At 35.2% G+C, this 20,912-nt stretch overlaps 1 protein-coding gene across 2 annotated transcripts in view; it reads right to left on the bottom strand.

Annotated features, from left to right (window-relative positions):
* LOC108401824 (phospholipid scramblase 1-like) overlaps positions 1–20,676 on the bottom strand; it is a 34,205-nt gene extending 13,529 nt beyond the window's left edge. Inside the window, exons 1-6 of one of the 2 annotated variants that reach the window (XM_073232235.1) lie at positions 20,611–20,676; positions 19,560–19,661; positions 13,077–13,152; positions 8,043–8,114; positions 6,907–6,949; positions 4,049–4,269 (exon numbers count right to left, since the gene is read on the bottom strand). In XM_073232235.1, coding sequence (XP_073088336.1) covers positions 4,049–4,269; positions 6,907–6,949; positions 8,043–8,111 — 333 coding nt within the window. In that variant the 5' untranslated portion in view covers positions 8,112–8,114; positions 13,077–13,152; positions 19,560–19,661; positions 20,611–20,676. Of the gene's footprint in view, positions 1–4,048; positions 4,270–6,906; positions 6,950–8,042; positions 8,136–13,076; positions 13,153–19,559; positions 19,662–20,610 lie in introns of those variants that run through there. The other variant, XM_073232234.1, reaches the window with a different exon arrangement.
* Positions 20,677–20,912: the final 236 nt, after the last annotated feature.

Below are 20,912 nucleotides of genomic sequence, written 5' to 3'. Positions count from 1 at the left end.
CTGCTGCAACATCTACAGGAGAAAGAATGGGCTCTGAACAGCACTATGGTTCAGGGACCTGGTTTGTCAGTAAAGTTATTGGGGGTTATATGGTTTCATAAGACTAAAGTTATCCCAGAAGCAGTCATAGATAAGGTCCAAGCTTTCCCTACCTCTACCACTGTGGTAGTATCACAAGAGTTTTGAGGTCTTTTGAGCTACTGGAGAGTGTCACTCACTTGGGAAAAATTCTTAGGCCCTTATACCTGTTGGTGAAAGGGCATTAGGTGGGACGAGGATGAAACTGCTTTTACTGCAGCTGCTTTTACTGCTGCTAAGTGAGCAGTCAAGGCTGTAGAGCCCTTGAGTGTAATGGACTCATCAAGGCCCTGTGAGCTAGATGTTCATGTAACCAAAGATGGTTATGGATGGGGCCTCTGGTAGCAGCTTGGATGGATCTTCCAACCGATTGGATTCTGGATACAATTCTGGAAGGGACCAGAGGTCTGGTAGACCTTGATAGAGAAGTAACTGGCTGCTATGTTCCATGCCACTGGCTATGGAGCCCTTCACCAGAACAGCTTCAACCAAAGTAATAATGACCTATCCCATCAGAGGGTGGGTGCAAGACTGGACCCAAAGACCATGGAGTGATGTGGCACAGACACCTGCACTGGCCAGATGAGGTGCATATTTACAGCAGCATAGCCCCCTCCCCCTCCCCACTAGCTTCTTTAGTGGAGAACACCGATGCTTACTGTGGCCAGTGACATACATAAGTGGAAAGCAGGAAGAACTTGGTCTGGATCCATTAGTAACAGACCCCTTATGAGGGGGGAAGAGCCCCTGTGCCTGAAGATGCTTGGTATACAGACAGCTCCAGTCATGGGTAGACCACAAAGTAGAGGGCTGTGGCATTCCATTCCAAGACTGAGACAATATGGTGGAAGATTGGGAGGGGAAGAGTCGTCCATGGGCAGAACTGCAGGAAGTATGGCTTTTGATTACCCAGGAGTTCTCCCCAATAATTACATGGACAGCTGGGCAATCTTTTGTGGTTTGACCTTGAGGCTACTGATGTGGTACTAGGTCAAATGGATGGTTGGTCACTGGCCCTGCTAGGGACAAGACTTTGGCAAACCTATGGGCCTCTGGTGAGACTAGAACAGTTACTATATATCATGTGACTAGCCATTTGCCTTTGGCATCCCCAGGGAATGATGTTGCAGACACATTAGCCCAGGTGAGTTGGCTAGAAAGAAATCCTGCCTCTGATGTAACCCAAAGGTTGTATCAGTGTTTGTTTCATCTGGGGCAAAAACAACATGGGCTGTAGGATGTTGGTGGGGCTTGCCATTGACCTTTGAAGAAAAAGCAGAGCCCAGCAGAAGTGTCTTGTGTTCTCTAAGAGGGACTTATACCAAGTCCCACAGCAATGTGGGACAATAGTTAGGGGCCAGTACCCCTCGTCAGGTGGCATAGACTGTATTGGGCCTCTGCCCATATCAGAAAGATTTCGGTATGCCATAACTTGTGTGGACATGGCTACTGGACTCTTGGTTTATCTCCCTGCACATTGTACAGATCAGCAAACCACCAAAAGGGGCCTAGAGGGTCTCTGGCTGACCACAGGTGATTCAGAGCAATCAAGGCACCCACTTTACTGGATGTGTGTTACAATAATGGGTGCAATAATTAGGGATAAGGTGGAAGTTTCAGGTACCATATAACCCTTCTAGGACAGACATGATAGTGAAGTACAATGGTTTGTTGAAATGTGGCCTGAAGTCAGACAATAACTCTACAAGGATGGTCAGCCCACTTGTGGACAGTGCCACAGCATTTGAATGAAAAGCCCTGAAAAGGAGCCTTAAGTCCTGTGGACATGCTAGCACATATTGCTGCCTTATCTATACAACTTCATGTGCAAACCAAAGAGGAGTTACTAAAGCCAGGTTATGGCCAGCAGAGCAACATCCTGCTTCCAGCACCAACTGCTCTTAACTCTGGAGACTATGTTGAGTGGACATGGCCCTGGACATTTCAACACATGGACCAGCAGTGGTTGGCCCTTCTGGCACCATGGAGACAAGGCCTGGAATTTTGCTTCCTGTGTGTTCCTGGAGTAACAATAGAGTGGCCCCCAAAGATCACAGTAGTGTACCCAAAATGGCTGAAAGGTAAAACCTTCTTATGGGGAAGTTTTGTCTTTTTTTGTCTTTATGGCCAGTGTGTGTACCTCTTGTAGCCCTATATATTGACCCATCTTTAACTCCCACAGGGGTGAAAGTCTGGCATATTAGACCAGGACGAGATCCCATTCCTGCCACTGTCCTTTCACAGGACCACTCTCTTGCATGCATCCTACGTGGTGGACAGGATTTGCTTATGCTAGTGTCATTAAAACATGTATTTTATCACCCTTAAGGTTGTGTTCTTCTACAATCCTTACATATTTGGCCCAACTCCTGGCCACAGCTGGTGCTTGCTGAGTGTGCACGGAGCTCCCTGCTGCCCTGCTGGTTCAGTTGCCAGCCTCCTGTGGAATGGACAAGCTATTATTGTATGTTGTTAGTCTGGTTGCAGTACTCCAGTTTTCCTGCACAGGGTCCACTGTGGAAGATGGGAGGCACATAGATTGCTAGGCTTGAATTCTGGAGGGGTGTATTTTGGAGTAAATGACAGAATTTCCAGAATCTCCCACCTGGCCTTAGTTCATTTACATATCAGGTGTTACCACTGCAGAGCCTTCTGTTGATCTGAGGCAAGGGATGGAGAGAAAACAGCCATTCTCTCCTCCCCTCCATTCTTGGAACATAATTGGTCTGGCATCTGCCATTCACCAAGGACCTGCCAATAGAGTTTCTCCTAGAAGCAGCTGTCAGAAAGTAGAGAGTGCCCCATGGCTGCAGAATGGAAGCTGTGGCCAGAGGAGATGGAGGGTGCCAAGCCTGGCCAACAGATTTGAGCAAGCTGTGAGCAATAAAAACGGTTTCTCCCAGTCTACTCTTTCCCTTGACTTATTTTGGTTTCACTGGTTTCATAGGGGATCCACCTTGGGCCAGGAACACCCTTTCCTCCCAGAGCTACAAATATAAAGAATTCTTCTAAAGATATATGAAAATGCAAAGTACTTTGCAGAGCCAAATAATGTTTAAAAGTCAAACTAAAATTGGAAAACTCATACTGGCTGATATTAAGATTTACTCTAAAGCTAAGTAGTCAAGACAATGTATTACTGGTATAAAGGTATATATCTATATATATAGATCAGTGGAACAATGGAGAAGAGTAGATTCCAGAAATAGGTACACACATATTTTGGCAATTTATTTTCAAAAAGGTAAAAACACAACTCAATGGAAAAAGTCTTTTCCAAGATATGATATTTGAACAACTAAATACCAAATTTAAAAAAAATCTCAAAATCTTTCCTCACATATACATATAAATTAACTCAAAATTGTACTACACCTAAATAAGGAATTCTTGAGGAAACATGAGACTGTTTGTCTTTTTATACTAGGCAAAGATTTCTTAAACATGTCATAAAAAATATGAACCATAAAAGAATACATGATAAGTTTGATTTTATCAAAATTGGAACATTCTGGTTTATCAAAAACAGAAATATGAAAAGCCAAACTGTAAATCTGGAGGCAATATTGGCTGTACATAGATCTGACAAAGGAACTCCTCAATAGTGAGACAAATAGATTCATTTTTAAAATGGGCAAAAGATTTGAACATCTCAAAAAGGATAGTAAATAGTTAATAGGCACCTGCAATGAAATGCAAAAAAAATGACAATGATATTTTAGCATAGAAAACTTAAAAATCTAAAGATCTTGAGACCTTTATTACCTAAAAATTATTCACAGTTGTGCATGATTCTCAGCCTATACATATGTGGTACAAATATATAATTCCCTTTCTGATATATTTTATTCCAGACAATACTTTGTAGCCAAACACAGTATTTTAATTTTAATTACTGCCAAGTGTTGAGGCTTTTTTGAAGGAACACAAATCCATTCTAAATCACATGGTAGAAATAATGTTTACTGACCTTTTGTAGGCAGGCTTTACTGCAACAGCAGCTACATCTTAGAGCTTTATGCATAGTAATGACGTCACGGCCTACATTATCATAAATTGTCATGGTAAAAGGCCTTGTAGGTCCACAGAAGTGTCGCAGAAAACAATTACTTTTCTCTTCTGCAAAATAAATTCTCTGCCCTTGATTGTTCATGACTTCATATTTTTTACTAGTTTCAAAATGTCTGAGGACTAGAGAAGGAAACACTGTGTTGATTTATTAGTAATACTGGTGGGAGATTTGTATAAATTATATGTCAAATTACCTTCAAATATGAAACTATAGGTTTGGTAATACACTGCTTGGCCCTAAATTACTTATCTTCACTGGTATCTTACTTTCTCCATACAGAAAAATAGAAGAGATGCACTAGCTCCTCTCTGGTTCCTTTCACTGCTAAAATTCTTTTCAACAATTTTTTTGAATGACTTTTTGTATAATTTCAACAAGTTTTGTGTATAATTTTTGAATTTCAGAGATTAACTCATTACTCTTTTGAGTTGTGTTAAATTTTGTTTCATCTTTTCTTTCCTATAGGACTTGAAAATATTAGTTTTTCAATTCGGATAGTAGAAAAAAAAACATTTTCACTTAGGCTAAGTTGAGGGAGACAGTAAGCATGCTCATGTATTGTCCACATAAATAATAATCAAATTCACCATTTTTGAAAGCAAATGGAAATATCATATTTTCTCTAATTGTTTGACTTTTGTGTTCATGCAAACAAAATAATCAAAATTGAAAAAATGCTTTTTGCACTAAATGCTCCCTACTGCATTACTTAGAAAAGAGGAGAAAAAAGGAAACCAAGTAAATATCCAACAAGAGGCAGCATGTAGTATCCCCTTTTGAGGATTATTGTGTAGACATTTAAAATATTGGATTTTAAGATAAAAACAACAAAAAAGCATTCATTGAATAAATGCTTCTGTGGAGTTGAAAAACTTCTATGGACAGTAATAAAAGTCATTTTTAAAACCTCAGAGGAAATGAATCAGTAGTTATAGATGGGTGATTTTTTTTTCTCCTGTTTTCTTTATTTCAGATGTTTTTGAATGAGTATATGTTTAATGAGTATATGCCACAATAATATACATTTAACATTTTGTTTTGTGTTAACCTTTGAAACAGGTTGTTAGGGAATTTCCTCATTTTTTAATGACTTAATGGACATATGCACCTAATTATTTTTCATATTGTATAAATACATTTGAAAGATACTTTTACTTAATGTTCAAAGATAAATAATGATTCAAAATTAATGAATAAAGTTTTCTGACTGCCTTTTAAATTTAATCTCTTTTTATAAGTAGGAATTCCCTATGCATGACACAAATTTAAAAATTCAAATGAGGGTATAAAATGAAAAATAATTTTTCCTTTCATGCCTATTCTGTTTCCTCTTCCTTCCCCAATTTCATATATATCCTTCTAGAGATATCTCAAACATATGCAAAGCCTAAGTATATTTTACACACAGATACACACAACTATATGCACTACTTTGTAACTGCTTTTTATACTTAGCAATATATCTTGGAGATATTCCTGATATTCTGCAGAGTTCCTCATTATTTTAAATAATTACACAGCGTCATGTGAAAATATAATTCAGAGTAGTAGTTCTCAAATTTTAGACTGCATCAGAACAATATGGAGGGCTTGATAAAACACAGATTGTTGAACCCCAACTTTGGGTTTCATGATTCAGCAGATCTGTGCTGAAGCCTTGGAATTTGATTTTTAACATGTTCCACGATGACGTTGATGCTGCTGGTCCAGCAACAATGCTTTCAGAATCATTACTTTGGAGATCTAGTTCCCTATAACATGGAAGGTTAGATTTTTCTCTCTCTCTCTTTTTTTTTTTTTTTTGCTATTTTTATGGTTACTGAAATTATAAGTAACTGTGACTGTTTCCATTCTGTGAATTCCTATAACTGATTTTTACATCTCATGATTTATATGACTTTGTACTGTGTGTTTTATTTAAGTATATTCACCCTCATATTTCAAGGTAAGCCCAGGTCTGACTCTTTGGTTCAGTCAAACTTGCCAACACATGCCTTGCTCATTATAGGTACTCCAAGGGGGTTCTAAAATAAGTGGTCTTTTATAAATAAAATAAGTGGTCTTTTATAAATAAAGCTTTTAATAAAATAGCAGGAAGAGCTCAAAGAAAGCATTCATTTATAATATACTTACACTGAAAAGTTTTTATGAATTAAATAAAACTATAAATGCCTTTTTCAGTCTTAGATCCTCTAATGTATATAAGAAAGGTCATCAGTGGTGATAATACTGTGCTTTTAACATTTCATTTTATTTACATGTATTATGGCTTCATCTTCATGAAAGGGATATTTCTACTTAGTTGAGGAAGTAGAGATAAACAGCTGTACTCAAAGGGCACTTTAATTTCTCAGACTTTGGAGTAGAATTGGACTGCTCAGAAACTTACCTGCATTCTGCTTCTACCAGCAGAATTCCTGAAGAAGCTGGACTCATTGCTTCTCTGAAATACTTGTCATTTGAGTTATTCAAGATGAGAAAACTCTTTTGGGAAATATCCCAACCACTTAGCAAGACTAAACTGGCAGACTACTCTTTTCAATACTAATTTATAGCCAGTATCTTGCTCCTGTCCCATGAAAAGACTATTGCATTCACCTTCTCATCTTCTAAGGACCTTCTATATATTTTCTTTGTATTTCAAGGTTTAGTTTTTTTCAGAGATAAGAAGCACTTAAAGTTATAGAGATTGGTCTAACTATAGCAAAACAAGTTATATATTCAAGAATGACTATATCAGTGTGTTTGGTACATACCTTCCAGAGGATCAGAATGTTGACATACGAGTAACTGATTTATCTATTAAAATAGAAAATAAAGATAGATGTTATGACATAATGAAACTAAATATAAATGGTTTTCAACTGAAGTTTTTATGGTTTTGTTTATGGAGTCTTTCCCAACTAAAGCCAGAAAGGAACCTTACAAATACCAGAAGCCCCAATTAATACCAACATGATATACTGAGTGTAAATTGTTACCTACATAACTACATGACCTTGACCTCTTTAAGTACAATTAAATCTTCATTCCAATAAATATACATTAATACTTATGTTTAGGATAATTAAAGTAATTGATATATTACAGTAGTTTAGCTGTGAAGTTTTTTTATCATAGAAAAAAGAAATAGAAAGTCTATAAAGTGTATTCTTTGTGATATATTGTTAATGTACTTAATATTTTTGTTGTCCAAAAATATTTAGACTTTTATTTAAAAATGTTTGAAATTCAGAGAAATATCTATACAGTAATTTGAAGTAAAAATTTTAATGTAGTTTTTACCCACATTCAAAAATGTCATTACATTTATATCATTGTGACAAGTTTATAATTGTTAAAACTGTAAACAACCTTTTTAAGGAGGAATATATATACTGTTAAGTTTAAAAGAATTAAGAAATAAGATAAAGCCAATGATTAGTCACGTGAAATGCCAAAGTTATTCAGGGACAGCACTACAGGAAATTAAATCAGAACTTACAGCCTAAACAAAATACAATTCAAGTGTCATTAAATTGGGTAGACATTTTCAAATATTAGTGTTCACATTTTCCATTTGCAAACCAGGCTTCTAATATCTAAGCAGCTAGATGAACTAAAGATTCCTGAACTCAATTTTTACTTACATTCTCAAAATACAATTTCCTATTTTAAAAAGTAGGTGTTTATTTTTAAATGGATTTTCCAGGAAACAAATTGGGAAATAAAGTTATATTATTTCAAATGTAAATTTACTACCTCAATCAAAAATTAAAATGTAAAATTCTTAACGTTGCAAGTATAGTATTTTTCTCTCAAGTCACAAATTTTTCTTAGAACACAAATTATATTTTGAGACTCTAACTTCATATTATTGATTGATAAAAAAAATTAATAAACACATACATACCTGACTCAAATATTCCAATCCAGGTGGACAGTTGGATATTGACTCTGGTATTTGCATCTGTTGCATCATTGGCTGTAGATTACAAGAAGCCATAATCTGGGTTATATAAATGCTCAAAAGTATGACAGATTGGAGGAATTTCTCCTTTTATCTTTAAAATCTAACACTGCAGAGACATTAACTTGGTTAAAGAGTGAAATCAACTTCAACTTCAGGTTTAGTTTTTCTTCATTAAATGGTATAAACATCATCCATACATTAAATGGTTTTCAACTGAAGTTTTTATGGTTTTGTTTATGGAGTCTTTCCCAACTAAAGCCAGAAAGAAACCTTACAAATACCAGAAGCCTCAATTAATACCAACATGATATACTGAGTGTAAATTGTTACCTACATAACTACATGACCTTGACCTCTTTAAGTACAATTAAATCTTCAGGTACAGAATCATTCATTAATGGCTGGATGCACTTTTCCCCTCTAATGTTGAGATGTGTTATGGTAGACAGGACAACATTCTGTTTTGGGTAAAGACCAGATAAAATTTTTAACAATGAGGTTTGGGGAGCTGTATATCTATAGTGTCATAATTATAACAAACATAGAATAAACATGTATGGAGTCAAAATTTTCTTATTAGCTGTGGTTAAAGCCTCATTATTTTGTCTTTTCCTCAGGTTGTATCAGAATTAAACTTGAAAAATACATTTACAAACCCATGCTTCCAGCTATTACTTTATGAGGATGATTCTAACAGTGCCTATAAACATTTTGAAGGTATTAAAGAATTTACTTACATTGTTTTGGGAGCAAATATTGTAAGTTATACTCTCATTCATGAACATCAAAAGAAAAAACAGTAACAAACAGCTCACAAAATGAATACAGGACATGAACATCAATCATGATAAAGGAATTTTGGAAAACTATTTACTACAGAAAATGAATGAGTTTTAAATAACAGACTGAACTCCAAATAATCAGACTATGAAATGGGTTAAGGTAAAGAGAAATGAAGGAAGGGTCCTAGCAAAAGAGAGTAAAGTGCAAAACTAGGAGCTATTTGCTTTCCTTTCTCTCTCTTTCCTTCCTTCCTGCACCATTCTAGTTGCCATTAAGCACATCTGTAATTTGTGGGAAGGGGGTCAAAATATCAACATGAATGGTTTGTAAGAAGTTGGTTCCAGCCCTCATAGATGACATTGAGAGATTCAAGACTTCGATGGAGGAAGTAGAGCAGATATGGTAGAAATAACAAGAGAACTGTACTTAAAAGTAGATCCTGAAGATGTGACTGAATTGTTGCAATTTCATAAGACTTGAATGGATCAGGAGTTGCTTCTTATGGATGAGCAAAGAAAATGGTTTCTTGAGATGGAAACTATTCCTGGTGAAGGTGCCATGAAGACTGTTGAAATGACAACAAAGGATTTATAGACTATGACATAAACTTACTGTGGGTAAAATACTATCAGACAGCACTGCATTCTAGAGAGAAATTTCTCATAGAAAGAAGAGTCAATCAGTGCGACAAACTTCGTTGTTGTTTTAAGCAATTCCCATAGCCACCCCAAATTTCAACCACAGCCACCGCCCTGGTCAGACAGCAGCCATAAACGTGGAGGCAAGAACTTCTACCAGTAAAAATACTATGACTTAGTGAAAGATCAGATTATGGTTAGTATTTTTTAGCAGTAAACTTTTTTTTAAAAATTAAGATACATAGTTTCTTTAGACACAGTACTATTACAAATTTAATAGGCTACAATATAGTGTAAACATAACTTTTATATGTGCTGGGAAACCAAGAAATTCATTTGACTTGTTTCATTGTGATACTCACTTTATTGCAGGGGTCTGGAACCTAACCCACAATATCTCTGAGGTATGCATATAGTGGTTAAAGGACCATCTGTGTCTTGTTCCTGATTTTAGGGGAAGAGTATTCAGTCTTTAACTACTTAGTCTCAGGTTAGCTGTGGGTTTTATTTTTTTATATATTTTTTTAATTTCTGTTTTTTTTTGGGGCAGATGCCATTTACCAGGTTGAGGAATTTCCCTCTATTGCTAGTTTTTTGAGTGTTTCTTTTAATCACAGAGAGTGTTTATTATTTTTCAAGCATTTTTCTACGTCTATAGAGATGATAATATAGTTTTTTCTATTTATATGGTGCATTATATTAACTGATTTACAGATTTTAAATCAACCTTGCATTCCTTGCATCTTACTTGGTTCTGGTGTATAATTCTTCTTACATCCTGCTGGGTTTGGTTTGCTGATATTTTTTTGAGGATTTTTTTGTTTATATTCATAAGAAATTTTGCTTTATTTTCTTTTTATGTCTTTGATTTTGTTATCAAAGTAATACTAGCCTCAAGAATGATTTAGAAAGTTGATCTCTTCTTGTATTTTTTTTTGGAAGGGTTTATGATGAATTTGTATTTATTCTTTTTAAAATTTTTTGGTATAATTCATCCTTTAACCCAAATGGGTGTGGACTTTCTTTGTAGTTAGTTTTTTTTTATTCAGTGTATTGTTGTGGCTGTATTCAGATTTGTATTTCTTCTTGCATCAAATTTGGTAGTTTGCATCCTTCTGTATATATACATTTCATATGTTATCCAATGTATTCGCATATACTTGTTCATAATATTATTTTGAATCCCTTTTATTTCTGTAAGGTTGGTAGTATTCCTTGTTTCATTCATGATTTTAGTAATTTTAGTTGTCTCACTTTTATTGGTCCATCTATGTTTGTGAATTTTGTTCATCTTTTCACACTATGAACTTTTGGTTTTGTGGGGTTTTCTCTCATTTTACAATTTACTGCTTGATTAATTCCCTCTCTAATCTTTTTTATTCCTTCCCTCCTGCTTGATTTAGGCTTAATTTTCTCTTTTTTTCCAATGTCTTAAAATGCCTTTGGCTTTGAGATCTTTCATTTTTTATTATAGACATTTATATTTATAAGTGTCCCCCATGCACTGCTTTACCTGCATCACATCTGTTATGTTGTTTCTTCATTTTCCTTCATCTCCAAGTGCTTTTTAATTTTCTTGTGAATTCCTTTTTGACTTGTTTGTAATTGGCAGCAAGTAGTTAATTTCCATATAGTTTTGAATTTTCCTAATTTCCTTCTGTTATTAATGGCTAATTTCATTCCTTGTGGACAGAAAAAAACATGTTGTATTATTTTATTCTCTTAAAATTTATTGTGAGTTGTTGTTTTATGGCCTTACATGAGGTATAGTCTGGAGATCATTCCATGTCCACTTGAGGAGGATATGTATTTTACTGTTCTTGGGTGGAAAGTTCTCTATATATCTGCTGAGTCTAGTTGATTTATAGTATGATTCATGTCTTCAATTTCCTTACTGTTCTCCAGTCTAGTCTAGTTACATAGGTTATTGAGAGTAAGATACTAGACTCTAACTCTTATTATTTATTTTCATTACTGTCATTCTTGGCTTCATGTGTTTTTATATTTCTTTTTGTTAGGCTTGTACATATTTTTTATTATATGTAAATATATATATATAATACACATAATGGTTATATCTCTTGATGGAATAACTATTATTATGAAATTCCTTATGTGTCTCATTGCATTTTTGTTTTAAACTCTATTTTATCTGAGAGTAATATATCCATTTCGCCTCTTTTTTGTTATTATTTTCATGGTATATTTTTCCTTATCCTTTGTCTTTCAAATTACTTGTGTCTTTGAATATACAGTGTGCTACTTATAGACAGCATAGAGTTAGATTGTTCTCTTTATCCATTCAGTCCATCTCTGTCTTTTGATTAGGTTGTTTAATCCATTCATATTTAATGATATATTGATACAGTTAGATTTATATCTGCCATTTTGATTTTCATTTTCTGTCAGTCTCATATATATTTATAATTTGTAATATATATATATGTACACATATATATATAAAATTTGTAATTTACATTGTCTTTATCTCCTGGTTTTTCTTTTTCCTTTTTTTTAATGAGGTACATATAATAAAATGTACAAATCTTAGGGAAAATGTCTATCAGATCCTCTGCCCATTTTTAAATTGGATTTTTTTTTTTTTGGTATTGAGTTGTATGAATTCTTTATACATTTTGGAATTAACCCTTTATCAGATATATGATTTGAAAATAGTTTCTCCCATTCAGTAAGTTGCCTTTTCATTTTGTTGATGATTTCCTGTTTTGAACAGAAGTGTTTTAGTTTCACATCGTCCCGCTAGCTGATTTTTCCTTTTGTTGCCTTTGGTTTAGGTGACAAAGCCGCAAAGACACTCTCATTTTTGGTGACTGTCAAAATTAGTCCTCTTTGAGGGAAATATGGTAGAAAACATTGATTTTTCCTCTTTAATGACATCATTCTCTCTCATCTGAGTTTGACAGATAAAAATATTAACCTGAAAGATATTTTGTTGACATTTAGATTTATAACTAGAGCAGTTAGAAAGATATTACAGGTACCCTAACGAAGAATAATATTGGGAATTATTGAAATGGATCATGGAATGACAGCAGGGCATGTAGGTGGAGAAACTGAATCAGGGCAGGAAAGAAAAGGCTCATATAGGGTTGGATATATTTTATCTCATTATAAGTGGCTACTTGTAAGTCATAAATAAGACGTAGTTGGAGATTAGTTACTCATGAGATTTGATGTGTGTTTTTCTGTCCTTCAAATAGAAATATAAATGTCTGTTTTCTACTTTGGATACTGAACACTTGGGTGGTAATCTCAGAAATTTGTCCTAAACACACAAACCTAGATACCCTTTCCAAAAAAGGCAGCAAGATTTTTCACTTCTATCAGAATAGCAGTTATAGATAAAATTAATACAGATTAATGATAAAAGCAGTTATAGATCATTTTGCCTGAAGACCATAGTTTCCCAGTGTGAGTTATAAAATCTCGTTAAGATAGACTGGATAGGACCACGGATACAAACAAAGGGCAGAAGTCAGTTATGGTGACCAACAGAGTACATCGGTCTGGAAACACCACGTGAAATGGCTACCTTGGGGGTGAGTTTGAAGAGGCTTGATTCTCTGTTTTGCCCACATCCGCAGCCGCTCAAAGTTGTGAGGAGTCGTCTAACATGGGGAAGCCAAGCAGACACAACAATAAACATTCCATTCAGAACTTCAAAGCTTATTAGTTCTATGAATACTTATGTGTATACAGATATAAAGCCGATCATTCTACTGAGGTCCTGGAACGGTAGCAAAGGCAGGAAGTGGAGTGCCAAGCACCACACCCTAAATTCAAATAATTGACCACGTTGGGGCTGCCTACTCATGGACTTACTGATACTCAAGGCTCTACCACTCTCTGTTAAACAATGATCATAGAAAGAATTTTTTAAATTACACTATGGTTCATAAAATGAGCTGTGTTGTATGTAGTCTTTTGTTGTATTGGTTTACTTTTTTGCACCTTGTGTAAAGGGATGTTCTTGAGAAATCCCCATTCAGACATACACAAAAGGGAGAAAGGCTAATTAGAATGTGAATTAGGACATCACATTTGGTAACAGACTTTGGGTCACAGAACGGTGCAGACTTTGGTATCTCAAAACAGAAGTGATATATATTAGAAACGGAGGAGAGAGAGCAACTTCACTGCACAAGGACCCTGAAACAGAGGGGTAGGAACACAGTGGTGAACTTCCCTCATGCATGGGCCCATTTGCTAATCTTAGCTAGACAACACAACAGTCGTGGACACTTGTAAACCCCCTTGAACCACGAGAAGAGACTTGCACATCCTGTGAGTCTGAGCATGAAAGGCAACCTCGTCCCTGCCCATGATGTCAGTGAAGCCCTGGCTGGGGGTGTTGCCCATAAACGGGACAGAGCTTTAGCATCTCACAGCCCTAACTGTACAGGAGGGAGAGACAAGTGCCCACTGATCATTAAAGGGGGAAAGTCCATGATAAAGGCTGCCACATTGTCAAAGATGAAGTTAGGTCAGTCCACAAGGAACTATGTCCCTCAAGTAGCTAATCTCCATGGAGAAGATGAGAAGGGTTGTTTAGGTCACAGGCCAACCCTCAGCCAGATTAACATGTTGAAATCCTCCCCTTTCTCTGGACCAGGAGGAAGCAACGAGTACGCCAGAGCTGTGCCCTGTGGCCCCAGTAATCACTCGGTTGCAGAAAACTGACAAAATGATTAAAAGAAGTATAGAGATACTATGTAACATTCAAAATCAAGTATATTTGGAGTTTTGAAAGAGCCATATTATTGCCTTTTACAAGCCTTTTCATCCAGAACTGCCCTCTTAATTTCCTTTTCTTCAGTCACTGAAAAGAATAAGCTACATTTCCTATACTTTTACAAGAATCCTGAGGTTATATAGAAACCTCAAAAAACCAGAATTGTTAAAAGGTTATATTCATATAATGAGCTTTACCATTAACCATCTTAAAAAGCATTAGTCTCTGTTTTCTATCTATAAATTAAAAGGTTTCCTCTGGTATACAATTCTATAGTTATGATTATACTCTCAAATACTCCTTTATGAGCACTAAAGTAAGTTCCACTGTTCATGTTTTGATATGTAGAAATTAAGCTAAATTAACACTGTGAATTCACAATTTAACATAAACCTTTAAGAAAACAAAATTAGAAAATGTAAATTGTTCAGTAAATACATACAAATATAATTATAATTACTTGAATTACATATCAAAGACTAAATTTATGTCACAAATGCACATGGTAGTATAGGAGAACACTTATGTCTTCAGGGTAGAAAATGCTAGATTAGCTATATCCAATACCAAGAATGAATAACATTATTGTTTTAAAAAAATAGTCTCAGGATATGATATGCATCATCTGAAAGTCATAAAAAATTATTACAGTGTAATGTCATCTATCTAAGTAGAGCTGAAATTAGTGGTGGTGCATTAACAATAAATGTAATAATAATGGTAAAACATGTTTATTTAATCCTACAAAAACCTCAGAAAGGGAATTATTAACCTATTTTAGAAATAAAGAATTCAAAGCTTAGAGAGGTTTCATTAAAGTTTTATCCAAAATCACACAGGTAGGAAATTCAGGAGATGAAATCAAATCCTGATCATATTTTGGTTTATAAGCAAAAATGCTATAGCTTTACCTATTTCTTTCATGTGCTGATATAATTAAGTTTAATTATCTACCAATCACTCTTAATTCTCTAACACTGTATGAAATCAGTTCTTCAGGAAACTTCTGTTAAGAGAGTGATTTGACTAACAATTCTCTAAACATCAACTCCATAAAATTAATTTGAGGCTTGAGGTGAACCTGACACTATTTCTGCAGTTGAAAACTGGATCAGTTCCATACTGCATACGTAGATGTCTGTGGCCTATACAGCAGAACAGTACAGTGCCAAAAACCAATCAGGAAAAAAAACCCAGACCATTCTTTTGGTAGTCTTTACAGATCTTTTAAGCCTGACACTTGAGTCTCAGGTGGTATCACCTGACCTGGGAACACTGTTTGATCTGTTGGCAGAATTCCAGAAGATTTGGTGTCTAATTTGAGTGAAAGAGAAGAGTTATACCATTTTATATATTTGGACACTACATACATTAGTAAAGAGTGATTAGGATCAATTCTTTCTCTTAAGGATGCAGTTACTTTAATAATGAATGTATGCATTTTCAACAGGTAAGAAAATTTAATCAAATCAGTATCAATCTAAATTTTTTTCTATTGCTTAAAGCGCCCAGTTTTTCATACTTCAAATCCTATTTCTTCCTACTTTCATAAAAACACATGATATATACTGGTCAAAAATATACCATGTATCATAAAACCAGAAAGTCAATCCCTGCAGTATAAGTGCCTACTTTTACAATAAATGGCAGGAAAATTTTTTTCAATGTTGTTCTGCTTTTTAACTTAAGCACAATTTTAGGTAAAAAGAACTCATTTGCAAAATACAAGCTTACTATTGTTTTGATTGGCTTTCCTCTTCCTTAAGTTATTTACTACTGTGCAACTAATACTTATTAAAAATTCAACATCATATAGCTTTAAAATACTTTCAAAAGGAGTACTGCTTTTAAAAGAAAATCTCTGAAAATGTCATACACACACACAAATCACATTTGAAGCAAGAAATAGAGTTTTTATTTGTTGATTCTTTTTTTTTAACTGTATCTTTGCCAAAGATAAAGGGGAAAATGGAAAATGGGCATAAAGGAGAACAACCACGATGCCTTCTTGCTCTGAATAAGCAGTGATCATATAGCCACCTGTCAGATAAGGACAAATTGAGAGAATAAAAAATTCCATGTTTGTGAAATTATAAATTTAAAAAACAGCCCAACATGGCAACTTAGGTAAATATTACATGAATGTCAAACATCCTAAATATTTGTACTTATATGATTCTTTATTTAATAAGTCTTACCTTTTAAATATATAGTAAATGATATTAACAGATTTATATGTCTCTTAAATTATGTGTGTATGTATTTGTAGTGATGTGTACACACAGGGACAAATAGATTTACTATTTCAAAATCCTCAAGAACTATTATTATGTTTCATTTACAATGACAGTGGTTCTCAAGTCTGATAGGCAAATTAGCAGCATCAGTATTACATTAAAGAGTCTTAGAATACAAATTCTCACACAGCACCTGAGATCCAGAGTCAGAATGGGCCCAGCAATCTGCATAATTATTATGCATGCTAACGTTTAACAACATCACTACACCACAAAATCCTAAACTGATGGATTAGGTATAGTAGATACGCTTGTTACAAAGTCTACTAGAAATCATATGTTTTGGTATTTTAAAAAAGAAAAGCAATCGAATGATTTCAAAAAACTGAACTATGCAAGTATAATAGACAACCTCAGGTATCAAATTAAAAACAGATTTTTAATTTAAAAGGGAAAACTCAGTTACATAATAATAGGTAACACCATTTTGTAATATTTACTATAAATATGCCAGGCATGGTTCTGGGAACTTCACATATAATAACTCATTGAATCCTCACAACAACCTGCTGAGATCTATTGGGAGTATTTGGAGGTGTAGCCACAGGTGAATGGGTCAAATATGCCCATTTTACATATGAGGACACTGAGCCACAGCAAGGTTATGTGACTTGCCCAAAGCACAGAAATGGCAAAAGAAAAAAAAAGGCACGGAGCTAATAGGTGGCAGAGGTGAGTAATTAACTCTAATTGGGAATTTCTACAGTCCTCACTTTCAATCATGAGGAAATGCTGATGTTTCTAATAAATTGTTTTAAGTACTTAAATTTTACTCATGGGTTGTTTGCTTCTGAAAAGTAGGGAGTAGGTATGACAACACTATAGGTAGGTGAATGCAAATGGAGACCTTTGTCCCTGATGAAGCCAGCCTACAGGTGAGGGTTTGGCCAGAAAAGTATTTTGCTTGTTTACTTTTTAATTTGAGAGATTTTAGGCTGGACTGCACTGCCAATTCCCCTGTCTTCCCTCGTTCCCGATGTCTTAAACCTTCAGCCTCTCAACTTTTTCTTACTTGCCTGGACCTATCAGGCGTTGAGTAATGAGCCCAGGTTAACAGGTTCAGTTCACTAGTCAATAAGTCCAAAACAAAGCTCTGAAAGTCACAAGCACAGGTGATGGAATATTTGTCCTCCATTCATCACCTGGCATTAAGGTTACGCTGCTTGTGTGTGGCCTCTACCCACATGAGGAGTTTCTCTGTGGGAACTTCACATCATTCTCTCTAGGAGCCTGAGTAGGATCTGGCACAAATAATAATGAAAAAGAAAATGAACAGGGATCAGCAGGAGTTGCTTGAGCATTCAAGGTCCCAGGGTGTATATTTCTATTTGGAGTCACAGGTTGAAAAATGAGCAATGAACATAGATGCAAATCTCAAGTATTTTTTGTTTTGATTTGTTTTTTTGGTGATGGATAAATGGGTATTTATTATTAGTGTTTGTTTTCCTTCTTTTTCCCCAGCTTTTTGGGATATAACTGACAAGTAACATTGTGTAAATTTAAGGTATGTGTGTGTGTGTATGTGTGTGTGTGTGTGTGTGTGTGTGTTGAGAGAGAGAGAAAGAGATGGAGAGAGAGATGGGGAGAGAGGAAGAGAGATGATCTATAATACATGAGTTAACACATCCATTACCTCACACCTCACACAGTTATCTAATTTTTTTTGGTGCTGAGAACAGTTAAGATCTACTCTCTTAGTAAATTTCATGTATGCAATACAGGATTGTTCGCTAAACTCACCATCATGCACCTTAGATCCCTACCCCCATTTAAAAAAAAATGTGTTTACATTAAGTGAGACTTAATGTAAGTGAGACTTACATTACAAGAGTGAGACTCCCTGTTCTCTACCCACCAAGTGGCTGAAACTTGTGGTAAATACGAAGGACAGGGACAGCCATCTAACGGAAGGCTGCTGTGACTGCTCTTATCACAGTCACCAGGAAGCAAACTTCCACCTTTCCCAGGACTTGGGTTTCCTGTTTGGTGGACTAGACAACATGTTCCCATTTAGTGAAACAGGATAGAACAATCCTGCCCTGCATGATTTATTAGCTACGCTGGTTCTGATCTGAGCCAGCAGGGCAGACAGGAGGTCTGAGATACTTACAAACGTGTAAGTGTGCAGGTTAAGCTACTTTACATACCTCAAATATTCAATACTGTCCACATGTGGCTACTCTTCTAAATACTCATCACCTCACTGCACATAGATTTTCGTTATTATAATGCCAGCAACTTTATATAACGTGGTGGGTGCCCCACTTCCATGGTCAGTGGGAGGGGCCTGTGTGGATTCAGCCGTGACTGAGACCTGAGCCCAGTTTGGTCAGACTCCCACTGCATTCTAAACCTCTTGCCCTGCAGTGGGCTAAAGACTGCAGGCATTCTTGGTTCTGCCTCCTTTCTCTCCCTGTTTTGTTTCCCTCTCTGGCTACATTTTAGTGGACAATGATGAATTTATGAACCTGATTCAATCGACTTAATATTTTAAGTTCTAAGTACAATAGATAGCCTTTCTGACCTATATACAATACCAATTCTCCCATTTGCATAAATACTATCTTTAAAACATTTCTTACATAGGTTCCACTTACATTAGGTATGACTATAAAATAAAGACTATTCTACAGGTCATATAAGGCAGTCATCCATTAGGCCCAACAAAAAAAACATATATTTCACCCTCAGAACTTTGACTATCCATCTTTTTTTCTATTAAAAACTTCAGTATCCAATGATTTAAAAATATGCATTATGTATCCTAAAATATTTGACATAAAATTGAGAGTGTTGGGGTAGGTTACCTACTTTAGTGACAAAATTGTATGTACCTTTTAAGTTTTATTTGATTCCCATATTTCTTTCTTACCATGACTGAACTTGGTTTTTACAAAACAAAATGAAGAAAAACATAACTAAAATAAAGAATTGATTCCTGGGAAATTACTAAAGATTAATCTCTGTTAGTAGGACATTAAATTACCTGTTCTGGGGTGCTCTTTCCTCACTGCCTGCTCTGTGGTCCACAGTTAATAAGCTGACATTCAAAGGGACCAAATCAGAATGATATTCAAGAGGAAATACACTGTCAAGAAAATTGGAAGGGAATTACTGATACTGAGCAACTTTTCACAGGTATATGAATCAGTAAAATAGAACCCTAGATACAGACCCACAATACTATGAAAGTTGGTGCTGGCAGAGGCATCACAACTCAGGGAAAAGATGAACAATTACTTGATGTTGGGGTGATCATTTATGTAAAATAAAATTAGGTTTCTGCTCACACTATTTAAAAAAATCTGTTCCAAGGGAACTAATGACCTAACTATGAAAACCAAATCTGAGAGAGACATGAAACACCTAAAAACACAAACACTTGATAACTATGATAGTTTAAAATTTCTGCACAAAAATATCATCACAAATAAATGAAATCAAAACCACAATCTGGGAGAATATATCTGTGATGCATATAATATAAAATATTTGTTAACCTAGAAAAGAACTTCTGTGAATCAATAAGAAAAAAGATAAGTAAACTGATGGGGAAAAAAAGACTTTAGTATGTAAAAGGATGATTCACATTAGAAAGAAGATGAACATCCAACAAACAAATGAAAATATGCTCAACCTCATTAGAAATCTCAGAAATGCAAATTAACAATGAGAGTCCTTATTAAAATTATCAACTGACAAAAACTAACAATATCAAGATGTGGTAAGCATGTACAGCAAGAGCAATACTCATACATTGCTGTTGAGACAATCAGTTGGAATATCCAATTTGGAAAGCAATGTTATAATATGTCATGATAATGAAGATATTCATACCCTTACAACTAGTGATTCTAATAATAGGAATATCCGCAGAGAACCTCTTCAATATGCATACAAGGAAACACATACAGCAATATTCACCACAAGATCGATTGCAGAAAGTTATTAATCATGGTTCTCCAGAAAACCAGAATGAGGGAGAGGGATAGGGGAGGAAGAAGGGAAGAAAGATAAATTTTAAGGAATTGACTCACATGATTGTTGAAGCTGTGAAGTCCAAATTCTGCAAGGCAGGCCAACAGATTGGAGACCCGGTAAGAACTGATAGTGCAATCTGAGTTCAAAATCAGTATGTTGCCAGAATTCTTTCTTCTTTGAGGGATGTGAGTAATTTTTTTATTAAGGCCCACCCACATTATGGAGAGTAATCTGCTTTACTTGGCTACTGACTTAAATGTTAATCTCATCAAGAAAATACTTTCAGAAAATCATGTAATACAGTGTTTGACCAAATATCTGAAAGCATTCCTAGGTGAGTGGGTGATTGAGTTTCTGT

The sequence above is a fragment of the Manis javanica genome, chromosome 3, assembly GCF_040802235.1.
Source record: "Manis javanica isolate MJ-LG chromosome 3, MJ_LKY, whole genome shotgun sequence".
NCBI classification, from domain to species: domain Eukaryota; kingdom Metazoa; phylum Chordata; class Mammalia; order Pholidota; family Manidae; genus Manis; species Manis javanica.
The sequence above is the reverse complement of the archived record's forward strand: the minus strand, read 5'-3'. Positions and strand labels throughout refer to the sequence as shown.